The following is a 14,568-nucleotide window of genomic DNA, read 5'->3' on the forward strand; positions in this document are numbered from 1 at the left end:
TCCCCGAGCTAAAACTCCGGCACAGCAGTTACAACGCACACAGGAGGCTTTATACCATGGACACGCCCAGGGCACTATCCCACGTCCCATCTACGCGGAGCACTCGGTCCAGCCTGCTCAGTCCGTGCCCCCGACACGCACGCACACGTCCCGGTCGCGTAGAGCCCGCAATAAACCAACTCACGCACCCCCTCCCCCCTCTCACATTCACCAACAGACTGGCCACACACGCACGCACCCTGTGCACTAGTCGGACACACCCCAGACCATGGCAAGACCATACACAAGTCGGACCATGCCTGGACAGCGGTTAGACTATGCCTAGACACTGGCTGGACACGGGCACGGACGACCTGACACTCCTGGCGCGCGCACGCACACACGCTCGACGCGTCCCGCCATGGCTTATACCCAACACACACCCCCTAAGCCACGGCTCAGAGGAGGTCGGCGTCCTCGACGTCGACGTCCGCCAGCCGTGCCCGCTCCGCCGCCGGTGCCTTCTGCAGCTTTGGGCATTCACGCTTGAAGTGGTTGCGCTCGCCGCAGCTGTAGCAGCATCCGCGCCGCTTGCCTCCGCCGCCCGATGCCGTGCTGCCCGCGCCGTCGTCGTCGTGGTCGAAGCTGCCTCCGCCCTACCGTCTGATAATCCCCAAGTGCAGGGAATCATCGTAGCAATTCCCAAAGGTGGAAGTGATAAGTATGGAGTGTCGAACCCACAAGGAGCTAAAGGTAAGATCAATATTCTCTCAAGTCATATCTGCCACTGATACGACTCTACGTACACCGAACGTTTGCTTCCAACTAGAAACGAGAAATAAAACTACGTTGTGGGTATGAAGAGGATAACTTTGCATGATATCGGAGAGCTAAAACATAAAAGTAGGTGTTGTTATCATAAAGTTAGAATATATTACTAAATATTATAAATAGCGAGTGTGGAATAATGATGAATCGGTGTGCGGAATTATCCTATGCAATTGTTAACAAGACCGGTAATCACTATTGCAATTTCATATGAGGGAGAGGCATAAACTAAGATACTTTCTCTTCTTGGATCATATGCACTTATGATTGGAACTCTAGCAAGCATCCGCAACTACTAAAGATCATTAAGGTAAAACTGCATTAAAGCATCAAGTCCCCTTTATCCCATACGCAACAACCCCCTTACTCGGGTTTATGCTTCTGTCACTCAAGCAACCCACTATAAGTGAATCATGAACGTATTGCAACACCCTACAGCAGGAATCCCTCACGCTTGCACGACACGGAGGGCACAATAGGACAGCACCAAAATAAAACATACAACTCATACCAATCTAGATCATCAATCAACCCAAGGACAAAGGATATCTACTCAATACATCATAGGATGGCAACACATCATTGGATCATAATATGTGGCATAAAGCACCATGTTCAAGTAGGGATTACAGCGGGGTGCGAGAGAGTGGACCGCGTAAAAAAGATGAGGATGGTGATGTTGATGAAGATGATCACCGCGGCGATGATTCCCCTCCCGATGGCACTCCGGCGCCACCGAGAGAGAGGAGGAGAGGTTCTCCCCCTTGTGCTTCCTCCTCCATGGCCTCCCCCTAGATGGGGAGAGGTTCTCCCTCTGGTCCTTGGCCTTCATGGCGATGATGGCCCCTCCGGGATCCTCCTCCATGGCCTCCGGTGATGATGGCCCCCTCCGGCAGGGTGCCAGAGAGGGCCTAGATTGATTTCTCGTGGCTATAGAGGCTTGCGGCGGCGGAACTTCTGATCTAGGTTATTTTCTGGAGGTTTGGGCATTTATATGGGAGGTTGGCGTCGAGAACAAGTCAGGGGCCCCACGGGAAGTCCACGAGGCACAGGGGCGCGCCCCAGGGGGGTGGGCGCGCCCTCCACCCTCGTGGGGCCCACAGGACTCCCCTCCAGTAACTCTTTGTTCCATTATTTTTTATATTTTCCAGAAAAATTCTTCGTTGATTTTCAGCGCATTCCGAGAACTTTTATTTCTGCACAAAAACACCACCACGATAGTTCTGCTGAAAACAGCGTCAGTCCGGGTTAGTTCTAATCAAATCATACCAAAATCATATAAAACTATTGTAAACATGGCATGAATACTTCATAAATTATAGATACGTTGAAGACGTATCAGCACCCCCAAGCTTAATTCCTGCTCGTCCTCGAGTAGGTAAATGATAAAAGAAATAATTTATGAAGTGTGAATGCTAGCAAGTGCTTAAGTTTGATCAATGATAGTTTCAATCACTTTTTCTAGCATCATTATATATGATAACAGTAGCCCAACTCATAAAACTTCTCATAATCAAGTAACAAGCTATTCACATGTTAAAGTATAGATCATAAACTTTCTTGAAACTAACAAACCATGCTCTTAGTCATCAAACAATTGCAATTCATCTTATTTCGGGAAGGGTCTACGTAAGATCTTTGATTCAGCAAACTCCACATACTCAACTATCATTTAATCTCTCACAATTGCTAACACTCACGTCATATTTATGGGTTCAAAGTTTTAATCGGACATAGAGAAAGATAGGGGCTTATAGTTTCGCCTCCCAACCTTTTACCTCAAGGGTAATGTCAACAATAACACTTTATGAAAACCTACATCCAAGTGGATATATATATCCGGATTGCTCCAACACAAAGTGCTTGCTGCTACCTCTTGAGCACTGCGTTGGTTTTTCCTTGAATAGGAAAGGGTGATGCAGCAAACTAGCGTAAGTATTTCCCTCAGTTTTTGAGAACCAAGGTATCAATCCAGTAGGAGACCACACGCAAGTCCCTCGTACCTACACAAACAAATAAGAACCTCGCAACCAACGCGATAAAGGGGTTGTCAATCCCTTCATGGCCACTTGCAAAAGTGAGATCTGATAGAGATAATAAGATAAATATTTTTGGTATTTTTGTTGTATAGATTGAAAAGTAAAGATTGCAAAATAAGCGGCGACAGAAATAACACGTTGGCGGGAGATTGATATGATGGAAGATAGACCCGGGGGCCATAGGTTTCACTAGTGGCTTCTCTCAAGATAGCATAAGTATTACGGTGGGTGAACAAATTACTGCCGAGCAATTGATAGAATAGTGCATAGTTATGAGAATATCTAGGCATGATCACGTATATAGGCATCACGTCCGCGACAAGTAGACCGAAACAATTCTGCATCAACTACTATTACTCCGCACATCGACCGCTATCCAGCATGCATCTAGAGTATTAAGTTCATAAGAACAGAGTAACGCATTAGGCAAGATGACATGATGTAGAGGGATAAACTCAAGCAATATGATATAAACCCCATCTTTTTATCCTCGATGGCAACAATACAACACGTGTCGTTTCCCTTTCTGTCACTGGGATCGAACAACGCAAGATTGAACCCAAATCTAAGCACTTCTCCCAGTGCAAGAAATATCAATCTAGTAGGCCAAACCAAACTGATAATTCGAAGAGACTTGCAAAGATAACCAATCATACATAAAAGAATTCAGAGGAGATTCAAATATTGTTCATAGATAATCTTGATCATAAACCCACAATTCATCGGATCTCGACAAACACACCGCAAAAAGAGTTACATCGAATAGATCTCCAAGAAGATCGAGGAGAACTTTGTATTGAGATCCAAAGAGAGAGAAGAAGTCATCTAGCTAATAACTATGGACCCGAAGGTCTGAGGTAAACTACTCACACATCATCGGAGAGGCTATGGTGTTGATGTAGAAGCCCTCCGTGATCGATGCCCCCTCCGGCGGAGCGTCGAAAAAGGCCCCAAGATGGGATCTCACGGGTACAGAAGGTTGCGGCGGTGGAAATAGGGTTTCGTGGTGCTCCTGGATGTTTTCGGGGTATATGGATATATATAGGAGGAAGAAGTAGGTCGATGGAGCTGCGAGGGGGCCACGAGGGTGGGGGGCGCGCCCAGGGGGGCAGGCGCGCCTCCCTGCCTCGTGGCCTCCTCGCTTCTTTCTTGACGTCCAGTCCAAGTCCCCTGGATCACGTTTGTTACAAAAATAACTCTCCCGAAGGTTTCATTCCGTTTGGACTCCATTTGATATTTCTTTTCTGCGAAACACTGAAATAGGCAAAAAAAACAGCAATTTGCACTGGGCCTTCGGTTAATAGGTTAGTCCCAAAAATAATATAAAAGTTCTTAGTAAAGCCCATTAAACATCCAAAATAGATAATATAATAGCATGGAACAATAAAAAATTATAGATACATTGGAGACGTATCAAGCATCCCCAAGCTTAATTCCTGCTCGTCCTCGAGTAGGTAAATGATAAAAACAGAATTTTTGATATGGAGTGATACCTAGCATAATTCTCAGTGTAATTTTCTTTATTGCCACATGAATGTTCAGATCCGAAAGATTCAAGATAAAAGTTTAATATTGACATAATAATAATAATACTTCAAGCATACTAACAAAGCAATCATGTCTTCTCAAAATAACATGGCCAGAAAAAGTTATCCCTACAAAATCATAGTCTCACTATGCTCTATCTTCATCACACAAAATATTTAAATCATGCACAACCTCGATGACAAGCCAAGCCATTGTTTCATACTTTTGATGTTATCAAACTTTTTCAATCTTCACGCAATACATGAGCGTGAGCCATGGACATAGCACTATATGTGGAATAGAATGGTGGTTGTGGAGAAGACAAAAAGGAGAAGATAGTCTCACATCAACTAGGCGTATCAACGGGCTATGGAGATGCCCATTAATAGATATCAATCTGAGTGAGTAGGGATTGCCATGCAACGGATGCACTAGAGCTATAAGTGTATGAAAGCTCAACAAAAGAAACTAAGTGGATGTGCATCCAACTCGCTTGCTCACGAAGACCTAGGGCATTTTTGAGGAAGCCCATCATTGGAATATACAAGCCAAGTTCTATAATGTAAAATTCCCACTAGTATATGAAAATGACGGCATACGAAACTCTCTATCATGAAGATCATGGTGCTACTCTGAAGCAGAAGTGTGGTAAAAGGATAGTAACATTGTCCCTCCTCTCTTTTTCTCTCATTTTATTTATTTGGGACTTTTCTCCATTTTTTTCTTATGGCCTCATTTTTTCTCTTTTTTTTCTTTTCATCCGGAGTCTCATCCCGACTTGTGGGGGAATCATAGTCTCCATCATCCTTTCCTCACTTGGGACAATGCTCTAATAATGATGGTCATCACACTTTTATTTACTTACAACTCAAAAATTACAACTCAATACTTAGAACAAAATATGACTCTATGTGAATGCCTTCGGCGGTGTACCGGGATATGCAATGAATCAAGAGTAACATGTACGAAAGAATTATGAGTGGTGGCTTTGCCACGAATATGATGTCAACTACATGATCATGCAAAGCAATATGACAATGATGGAGCGTGTCATAATAAACGGAATGGTGGAAAGTTGCATAGCAATATATCTCGGAATGGCCATGGAAATGCCATAATAGGTAGGTATGATGGCTGTTTTGAGGAAGGTATATGGTGGGTGTATGATACCGGCGAAAGGTGCGCGGTATTAGAGAGGCTAGAAATGGTGGAAGGGTGAGAGTGCGTATAATCCATGGACTCAACATTAGTCATAAAGAACTCACATACTTATTGCAAAAATCTATTAGTTATCGAAACGAAGTACTACGCGCATGCTCCTAGGGGGATAGATTGGTAGGAAAAGACGATCGCTCATCCCCGACCGCCACTCATAAGGAAGACAATCAATAAATAAATCATGCTCCGACTTCATCACATAACGGTTCACCATACGTGCATGCTACGGGAATCAAAAACTTTAGAACAAGTATTTCTCAAATCCACAACTACTCAACTAGCATGAATCTAATATCACCATCTTCATATCTCAAAACAATTATCAAGTATCAAAGTTCTCATAATATTCAATGCACTCTATATGATAGTTTTTATTATACCTATCTTGGATGCACATCACTTAAGGACTAAAATTTTAACCAAAGCAAATTACCATGCTGTATTAAAAGACTCTCAAAATAATATAAGTGAAGCATGAGAGATCAATTATTTCTATAAAATAAAACCACCGCCGTGCTCTAAAAGATATAAGTAAAGCACTAGAGCAAAATTTTCTACCTCAAAAGATATAAGTAAAGCACACATAGTATTCTAATAAATTCCGATTCATGTGTGTCTCTCCCAAAAGGTGTGTAAAGAAAGGATGATTGTGATAAACTAAAAATCAAAGACTCAAATCATACAAGACGCTTCAAGCAAAACACATATCATGTGGTGAATAAAAATATAGCATCAAGTAAAGTTACCGATGGACGAAGACAAAAGAGGGGATGCCTTCCGGGGCATCCCCAAGCTTAGGCTTTTGGTTGTCCTTGGATTTTGCCTTGGGGTGCCTTGGGCATCCCCAAGCTTAGGCTCTTGCCACTCCTTGTACCATAATCCATCAAATCTTTATCCAAAAACTTAAAAACTTCACAACACAAAACTCAACAGAAAATCTCATGAGCTCCGTTAGCGAAATAAAACAAACCACCACTTTAAGGTACTGTACTGAACTCATTATTTATTTATATTGGTGTTAAACCTACTGTATTCCAACTTCTCTATGTTTCATAACCTCCGATACTAGCCATAGATTCATCAAAATAAGCAAACGACACACGAAAAACAGAATCTGTCAAAAACAGAACAGTCTGTAGTAATCTGCATCTAACGCAAACTTATGGAACTATGAAAAATATACCAAAATAGGACGACCTAGACAATTTGTTTATTGATCTACTGCAATTGGAATCAGTATTTTATCACGTTCTGCTGATTTTTAACAATTGTTTTCGTGAGCAGAAAGTTTCTGACTTTTTCAGCAAGATCAAATAACTACCATCCAAGAAGATCCTATAGGTTTTACTTGGCACAAACACTAATTAAAACATAAAACCACATCTAACCAGAGGCTAGATCAAATATTTATTACTAAACAGAACCAAAAATCAAGGAACAAAAAATAAAATTGGGTTGCCTCCCAACAAGCGCTATCGTTTAACGCCCCTAGCTAGGCATAAAGGCAAGAATACATCTAGGTATTATCATCTTTGGCATTGGGAAAGAAAAGAGAAAATTTCTTATCTATAGAATTTATCTTTGTATTTTGAAAAAGCACGTGACCATTAATGGAGGAATAAAGATTAAGCACGTTACGGAAATTTGCATCCAAGCTAGCCTTCATCTCTTTGATAATTTCATTTTGGTAAAAGCACAAAAGAGAGGTGGATTCAACCCTCTCACTCATGGGGTGCCCAAATATAGTTTTCATCTTTTCATAGGTATCTATGGGATCCCCTTCAAGTAAACCTTCTTCAAAAATAGAATCTAAAACTTGCTTGAACGAAGAGGGCAAGCCAACATAAAAGCTTTTTAGGTATATCTCAATTTGATATTGGGGCACATAGCTAGCTCGGATCCTTAATAGCCTATCCCAAGCATCTTTCAAAGACATCAGGTAAATAACGAAAAATTCCGGGATCATCTTCATCGAATTTATTCAAACTCTCATTGATAACCCCGGTAGGTCTTTCCATAGCATCATTATTTATGAGCTTAGAGAAGACAGAGAGACTATCCAAAGTATTAAAACCTTAGAGAGAACCCTTAGCCTTTTTTAATTCGACCATGGCGCAAGAAAAACGATGGGAAAGAGGCAAATAAAATGGCAAGGGTGAAGTGGGGGAGAGGAAAACGAGAGGCAAATGGCAAGTAATGTAATGCGAGGGATAAGAGTTTGTGATGGGTACTTGGTATGTCTTGACTTGTGCGTAGATCTCCCCGGCAATGGCGCCAGAAATCGGCTAGTTGCTGGGAGATCAAATCTTGACTTGACTTGGTCTAAACCTCCCCGGCAACGGCGCCAGAAATCCTTCTTGCTACCTCTTGAGCACTGCGTTGGTTTTCCCTTGAAGAGGAAAGGGTGATGCAGCAAAGTAGCGTAAGTATTTCCCTCAGTTTTTGAGAACCAAGGTATCAATCCAGTAGGAGACCACACGCAAGTCCCTCATACCTACACAAACAAATAAGAACCTTTCAACCAATGCGATAAAGGGGTTGTCAATCCCTTCACGGCCACTTGCAAAAGTGAGATCTGATAGAGATAATAAGATAAATATTTTTGGTATTTTTGTTGTATAGATTGAAAAGTAAAGATTGCAAAATAAACGGCGACAGAAATAGCACGTTGGCGGGAGATTGATATGATGGAAGATAGACCCGGGGGCCATAGGTTTCACTAGTGGCTTCTCTCAAGATAGCATAAGTATTACGGTGGTTGAACAAATTACTGTCGAGCAATTGATAGAATAGTGCATAGTTATGAGAATATCTAGGCATGATCATGTATATAGGCATCACGTCCACGACAAGTAGACCAAAACGATTCTGCATCTACTACTATTACTCCACACATCAACCGCTATCCAGCATGCATCTAGAGTATTAAGTTCATAAGAACAGAGTAACGCATTAGGCAAGATGACATGATGTAGAGGGATAAACTCAAGCAATATGATATAAACCCCATCTTTTTATCATCGATGGCAACAATACAATACGTGTTGTTTCCCTTTCTGTCATGGGATCGAGCAACGCAAGATTGAACCCAAAGCTAAGCACTTCTCCCATTGCAAGAAAGATCAATCTAGTAGGCCAAACCAAACTGATAATTCGAAGAGACTTGCAAAGATAACCAATCATACATAAAAGAATTCAGAGGAGATTCAAATATTGTTCATAGATAATCTTGATCATAAACCCACAATTCATCGGATCTCGACAAACACACCGCAAAAAGAGTTACATCGAATAGATCTCCAAGAAGATCGAGGAGAACTTTGTATTGAGATCCAAAAGAGAGAAGAAGGCATCTAGCTAATAACTATGGACCCAAAGGTCTGAGGTAAACTACTCACACATCATCGGAGAGACTATGGTGTTCATGTAGAAGCCCTCCGTGATCGATGCCCCCTCCGGCGGAGCGCCGAAAAGGCCCCAAGATGGGATCTCACGGGTACAGAAGGTTGCGGCGGTGGAAATGGTGTTTCGTGGTGCTCCTGGATGTTTTTGAGGTATATGGATATATATAGGAGGAAGAAGTAGGTCGGTGGAGCTACGAGGGGCCCACGAGTGTGGGGGCGCGCAAAGGGGGGCAGGCGCGCCTCCCTGCCTCGTGGCCTCCTCGCTTCTTTCTTGACGTCCACTCCAAGTCCCCTGGATCACGTTTGTTCCAAAGATAACTCTCCCGAAGGTTTCATTCCGTTTGGACTCCGTTTGATATTCCTTTCCTGCGAAACACTAAAATAGGCAAAAAACAGCAATTTGCACTGAGCCTTCGGTTAATAGGTTAGTCCCAAAAATAATATAAAAGTGCTTAGTAAAGCCCATTAAACATCCAAAACAGATAATATAATAGCATGGAACAATAAAAAATTATAGATACATTGGAGACGGATCAAGCATCCCCAAGCTTAATTCCTGCTCGTCCTCGAGTAGGTAAATGATAAAAATAGAATTTTTGATGTGGAATGCTACCTAGCATAATTCTCAGTGTAATTTTCTTTATTGCGGCATGAATGTTCAGATCCGAAAGATTCAAGATAAAAGTTTAATATTGACATAAAAATAATAATACTTCAAGCATACTTAGAAAGCAATCATGTCTTCTCAAAATAACATGGCCAAAGAAAGTTATCCCTACAAAATCATATAGTCTGGCTATGCTCTATCTTCATCACACAAAATATTTAAATCATGCACAACCCCGATGACAAGTGAAGCAATTGTTTCATACTTTTGATATTCTCAAACTCTTTCAATCTTCACGCAATACATGAGCGTGAGCCATGGACATAGCACTATATGTGGAATAGAATGGTGGTTGTGGAGAAGACAAAAAGGAGAAGATAGTCTCACATCAACTAGGCGTATCAACGGGCTATGGAGATGCCCATTAATAGATATCAATCTGAGTGAGTAGGGATTGCCATGCAACGGATGCACTAGAGCTATAAGTGTATGAAAGCTCAACAAAAGAATCTAAGTGGGTGTGCATCCAACTCGCTTGCTCACGAAGACCTAGGGCTTTTTTGAGGAAGCCCATCATTGGAATATACAAGCCAAGTTCTATAATGTAAAATTCCCACTAGTATATGAAAATGACGGTATAGGAGACTCTCTAACATGAAGATCATGGTGCTATTCTGAAGCACAAGTGTCGTAAAAGGATAGTAACATTGTCACTTCTCTCTTTTTCTCTCATTTTTTTATTCGGGACTTTTCTCCTTTTTTTTTCTTATGGCCTCTTTTTTCTCTTTTTTTTCTCTTTTTTTTTTCTTTTCGTCCGGAGTCTCATCCCGACTTGTGGGGGAATCATAGTCTCCATCATCCTTTCCTCACTTGGGACAATGCTCTAATAATGATGGTCATCACACTTTTATTTACTTACAACTCAAAAATTACAAGTCAATACTTAGAACAAAATATGACTCTATGTGAATGCCTCCGGCGGTGTACCGGGATATGCAATGAATCAAGAGTGACGTGTATGAAAGAATTATGAGTGGTGGCTTTGCCACGAATATGATATCAACTACATGATCATGCAAAGCAATATGACAATGATGGAGCGTGTCATAATAAACGGAACGGTGGAAAGTTGCATAGCAATATATCTCGGAATGGCTATGGAAATGCCATAATAGGTAGGTATGGTGGCTGTTTTGAGGAAGGTATATGGTGGGTGTATGATACCGGCGAAAGGTGCGCGGTATTAGAGAGGCTAGAAATGGTGGAAGGGTGAGAGTGCGTATAATCCATGGACTCAACATTAGTCATAAAGAACTCACATACTTATTGCAAAAATCTATTAGTTATCGAAACGAAGTACTACGCGCATGCTCCTAGGGGGATAGATTGGTAGGAAAATACGATCGCTCATCCCCGACCGCCACTCATAAGGAAGACAATCAATAAATAAATCATGCTCCGACTTCATCACATAACGGTTCACCATACGTGCACGCTACGGGAATCACAAACTTTAGAACAAGTATTTCTCAAATCCACAACTAATCAACTAGCATGACTCTAATATCACCATCTTCATATCTCGAAACAATTATCAAGTATCAAACTTCTCATAATATTCAATGCACTCTATATGATAGTTTTTATTATACCTATCTTGGATGCTCATCACTTAAGGACTAAAATTTTAACCAAAGCAAATTATCATGCTGTTCTAAAAGACTCTCAAAATAATATAATTGAAGATCAATTATTTCTATAAAATAAAACCACTGCCATGCTCTAAAAGATATAAGTGAAGCACTAGAGTAAAATTTTCTAGCTCAAAAGATATAAGTGAAGCACATAGAGTATTCTAATAAATTCCGATTCATGTGGGTCTCTCCCAAAAGGTGTGTACAGCAAGGATGATTGTGGTAAACTAAAAAGCAAAGACTCAAATCATACAAGACGCTTCAAGCAAAACACATATCATGTGGTGAATAAAAATATAGCATCAAGTAAAGTTACCGATGGACGAAGACAAAAGAGGGGATGCCTTCCGGGGCATCCCCAAGCTTAGTATTTTGGTTGTCCTTGGATTTTGCCTTGCGGTGCCTTGGGCATCCCCAAGCTTAGGCTCTTGCCACTCCTTGTTCCATAATTCATCAAATCTTTACCCAAAAACTTGAAAACTTCACAACACAAAACTCAACAGAAAATCTCATGAGCTCCGTTAGCAAAATAAAACAAACCACCACTTTAAGGTACTGTAATGAACTCATTCTTTATTTATACTGGTGTTAAACCTACTGTATTCCAACTTCTCTATGGTTCATAACCTCCGATACTAGCCATAGATTCATCAAAATAAGCAAACAACACACGAAAAACAGAATCTGTCAAAAACAGAACAGTCTGTAGTAATCTGCATCTAACGCAAACTTCTGGAACTCAGAAAAATATACCAAAATAGGACGACCTAGATAATTTGTTTATAGATCTACTGCAATTGGAATCAGAATTTTATCACGTTCTGGTGATTTTTAACTATTGTTTTCGTGAGCAGAAAGTTTCTGACTTTTTCAGCAAGATCAAATAACTATCATGCAAGAAGATCCTATAGGTTTTACTTGGCACAAACACTAATTAAAACATAAAACCACATCTAACCAGAGGCTAGATCAAATATTTATTACTAAACAGAACCAAAAATCAAGGAACAAAAATAAAATTGTGTTTCCTCCCAACAAGCGCCATCGTTTAACGCCCCTCGCTAGGCATAAAGGCAAGAATAGATGTAGGTATTATCATCTTTGGCATTGGGAAAGAAAAGAGAAAATTTCTTATCTATAGCATTTATATTTCTATTTTGAAAAAGCACATGGCCATTAATGGAGGAAGAAATATTAAGCACGTTACGGAAATTTGCATCCAAGCTAGCCTTCATCTCTTTGATAATTTCATTTTGGTAAAAGCACAAAAGAGAGGTGGATTCAACCCTCTCACTCATGGGGTGCCCAAATATAGTTTTCATATTTTCATAGGTATCTATGGGATCCCCTTCAAGGAAACCTTCTTCAAAAATAGAATCTAAAACTTGCTTGAACGAAGAGGGCAAGCCAACATAAAAGCTTTTTAGGTATATCTCAATTTGATATTGGGGCACATAGCTAGCTCAGATCCTTAATAGCCTATCCCAAGCATCTTTCAAAGACTCATCAAGTAAATAACGAAAAATTCCGGGATCATCTTCATAGAATTTATTCAAACTCTCATTGATAACCCCGGTAGGTCTTTCCATAGCATCATTATTTATGAGCTTAGAGAAGACAGAGGGACTATCCAAAGTATTAAAACCTTGGAGAGAACCCTTAGCCCTTTTTAATTCGGCCATGGCGCAAGAAAAACGATGGGAAGGAGGCGAATAAAATGGCAAGGGTGAAGTGGGGGAGAGCAAAACGAGAGGCAAATGGCAAATAATGTAATGCGAGGGATAAGGGTTTGTGATGGGTACTTGGTATGTCTTGACTTGTGCGTAGATCTCCCCGGCAATGGCGCCAGAAATCGGCTAGTTGCTGGGAGATCAACTCTTGACTTGACTTGGTGTAAAACTCCCCGGCAACGGCACTAGAAACCCTTCTTGCTACTTCTTGAGCACTGCGTTGGTTTTCCCTTGAAGAGGAAAGGGTGATGCAGCAAACTAGCGTAAGTATTTCCCTCAGTTTTTGAGAACCAAGGTATCAATCCAGTAGGAGACCACACGCAAGTCCCTCGTACCTACACAAACAAATAAGAACCTTGCAACCAACACGATAAAGGGGTTGTCAATCCCTTCACGGCCACTTGCAAAAGTGAGATCTGATAGAGATAATAAGATAAATATTTTTGGTATTTTTGTTGTATAGATTGAAAAGTAAAGATTGCAAAATAAACGGCGACAGAAATAGCACGTTGGCGGGAGATTGATATGATGGAAGATAGACCCGGGGGCCATAGGTTTCACTAGTGGCTTCTCTCAAGATAGCATAAGTATTACGGTGGGTGAACAAATTACTGTCGAGCAATTGATAGAATAGTGCATAGTTATGAGAATATCTAGGCATGATCATGTATATAGGCATCATGTCCGCGACAAGTAGACCAAAACGATTCTGCATCTACTACTATTACTCCACACATCGACCGCTATCTAGCATGCATCTAGAGTATTAAGTTCATAAGAACAGAGTAACGCATTAGGCAAGATGACATGATGTAGAGGGATAAACTCAAGCAATATGATATAAACCCCATCTTTTTATCATCGATGGCAACAATACAATACGTGTTATTTCCCTTTCTGTCATGGGATCGAGCAACGCAAGATTGAACCCAAAGCTAAGCACTTCTCCCATTGCAAGAAAGATCAATCTAGTAGGCCAAACCAAACTGATAATTCGAAGAGACTTGCAAAGATAACCAATCATACATAAAAGAATTCAGAGGAGATTCAAATATTGTTCATAGATAATCTTGATCATAAACCCACAATTCATCGGATCTCGACAAACACACCGCAAAAAGAGTTACATTGAATAGATCTCCAAGAAGATCGAGGAGAACTTTGTGTTGAGATCCAAAGAGAGAGAAGAAGGCATCTAGCTAATAACTATGGACCCGAAGGTCTGAGGTAAACTCTTCACACATCATCGGAGAGGCTATGGTGTTCATGTAGATGCCCTCCGTGATCGATGCCCCTCCAGTGGAGCGCCGAAAAAGGCCCCAAGATGGGATCTCACGGGTACAGAAGGTTGCGGCGGTGGAAATAGGGTTTCGTGGTGCTCCTGGATGTTTTCGGGGTATATGGATATATATAGGAGGAAGAAGTAGGTCGGTGGAGCTACGAGGGGCCCACGAGGGTGGGGGGCGCGCCTCCCTGCCTCGTGGCCTCCTCGCTTCTTTCTTGACGTCCACTCCAAGTCCCCTGGATCACGTTTGTTCCAAA

General features: G+C 41.3%; 1 protein-coding gene across 1 annotated transcript in view; it reads right to left on the reverse strand.

Annotated features, from left to right (window-relative positions):
• Positions 1 to 437: 437 nt before the first annotated feature.
• The window catches only part of LOC109762303 (uncharacterized), a 32,166-nt gene continuing 18,035 nt past the window's right edge, over positions 438 to 14,568 (reverse strand). The window contains exon 2 of the mRNA XM_020321139.1: positions 438 to 624. Within this exon, the coding sequence (XP_020176728.1) occupies positions 438 to 624 (187 nt within the window). The remainder of the gene's footprint in view (positions 625 to 14,568) is intronic.

The sequence above is a fragment of the Aegilops tauschii genome, chromosome 2, assembly GCF_002575655.3.
Source record: "Aegilops tauschii subsp. strangulata cultivar AL8/78 chromosome 2, Aet v6.0, whole genome shotgun sequence".
In the NCBI taxonomy this organism is placed as follows: domain Eukaryota; kingdom Viridiplantae; phylum Streptophyta; class Magnoliopsida; order Poales; family Poaceae; genus Aegilops; species Aegilops tauschii.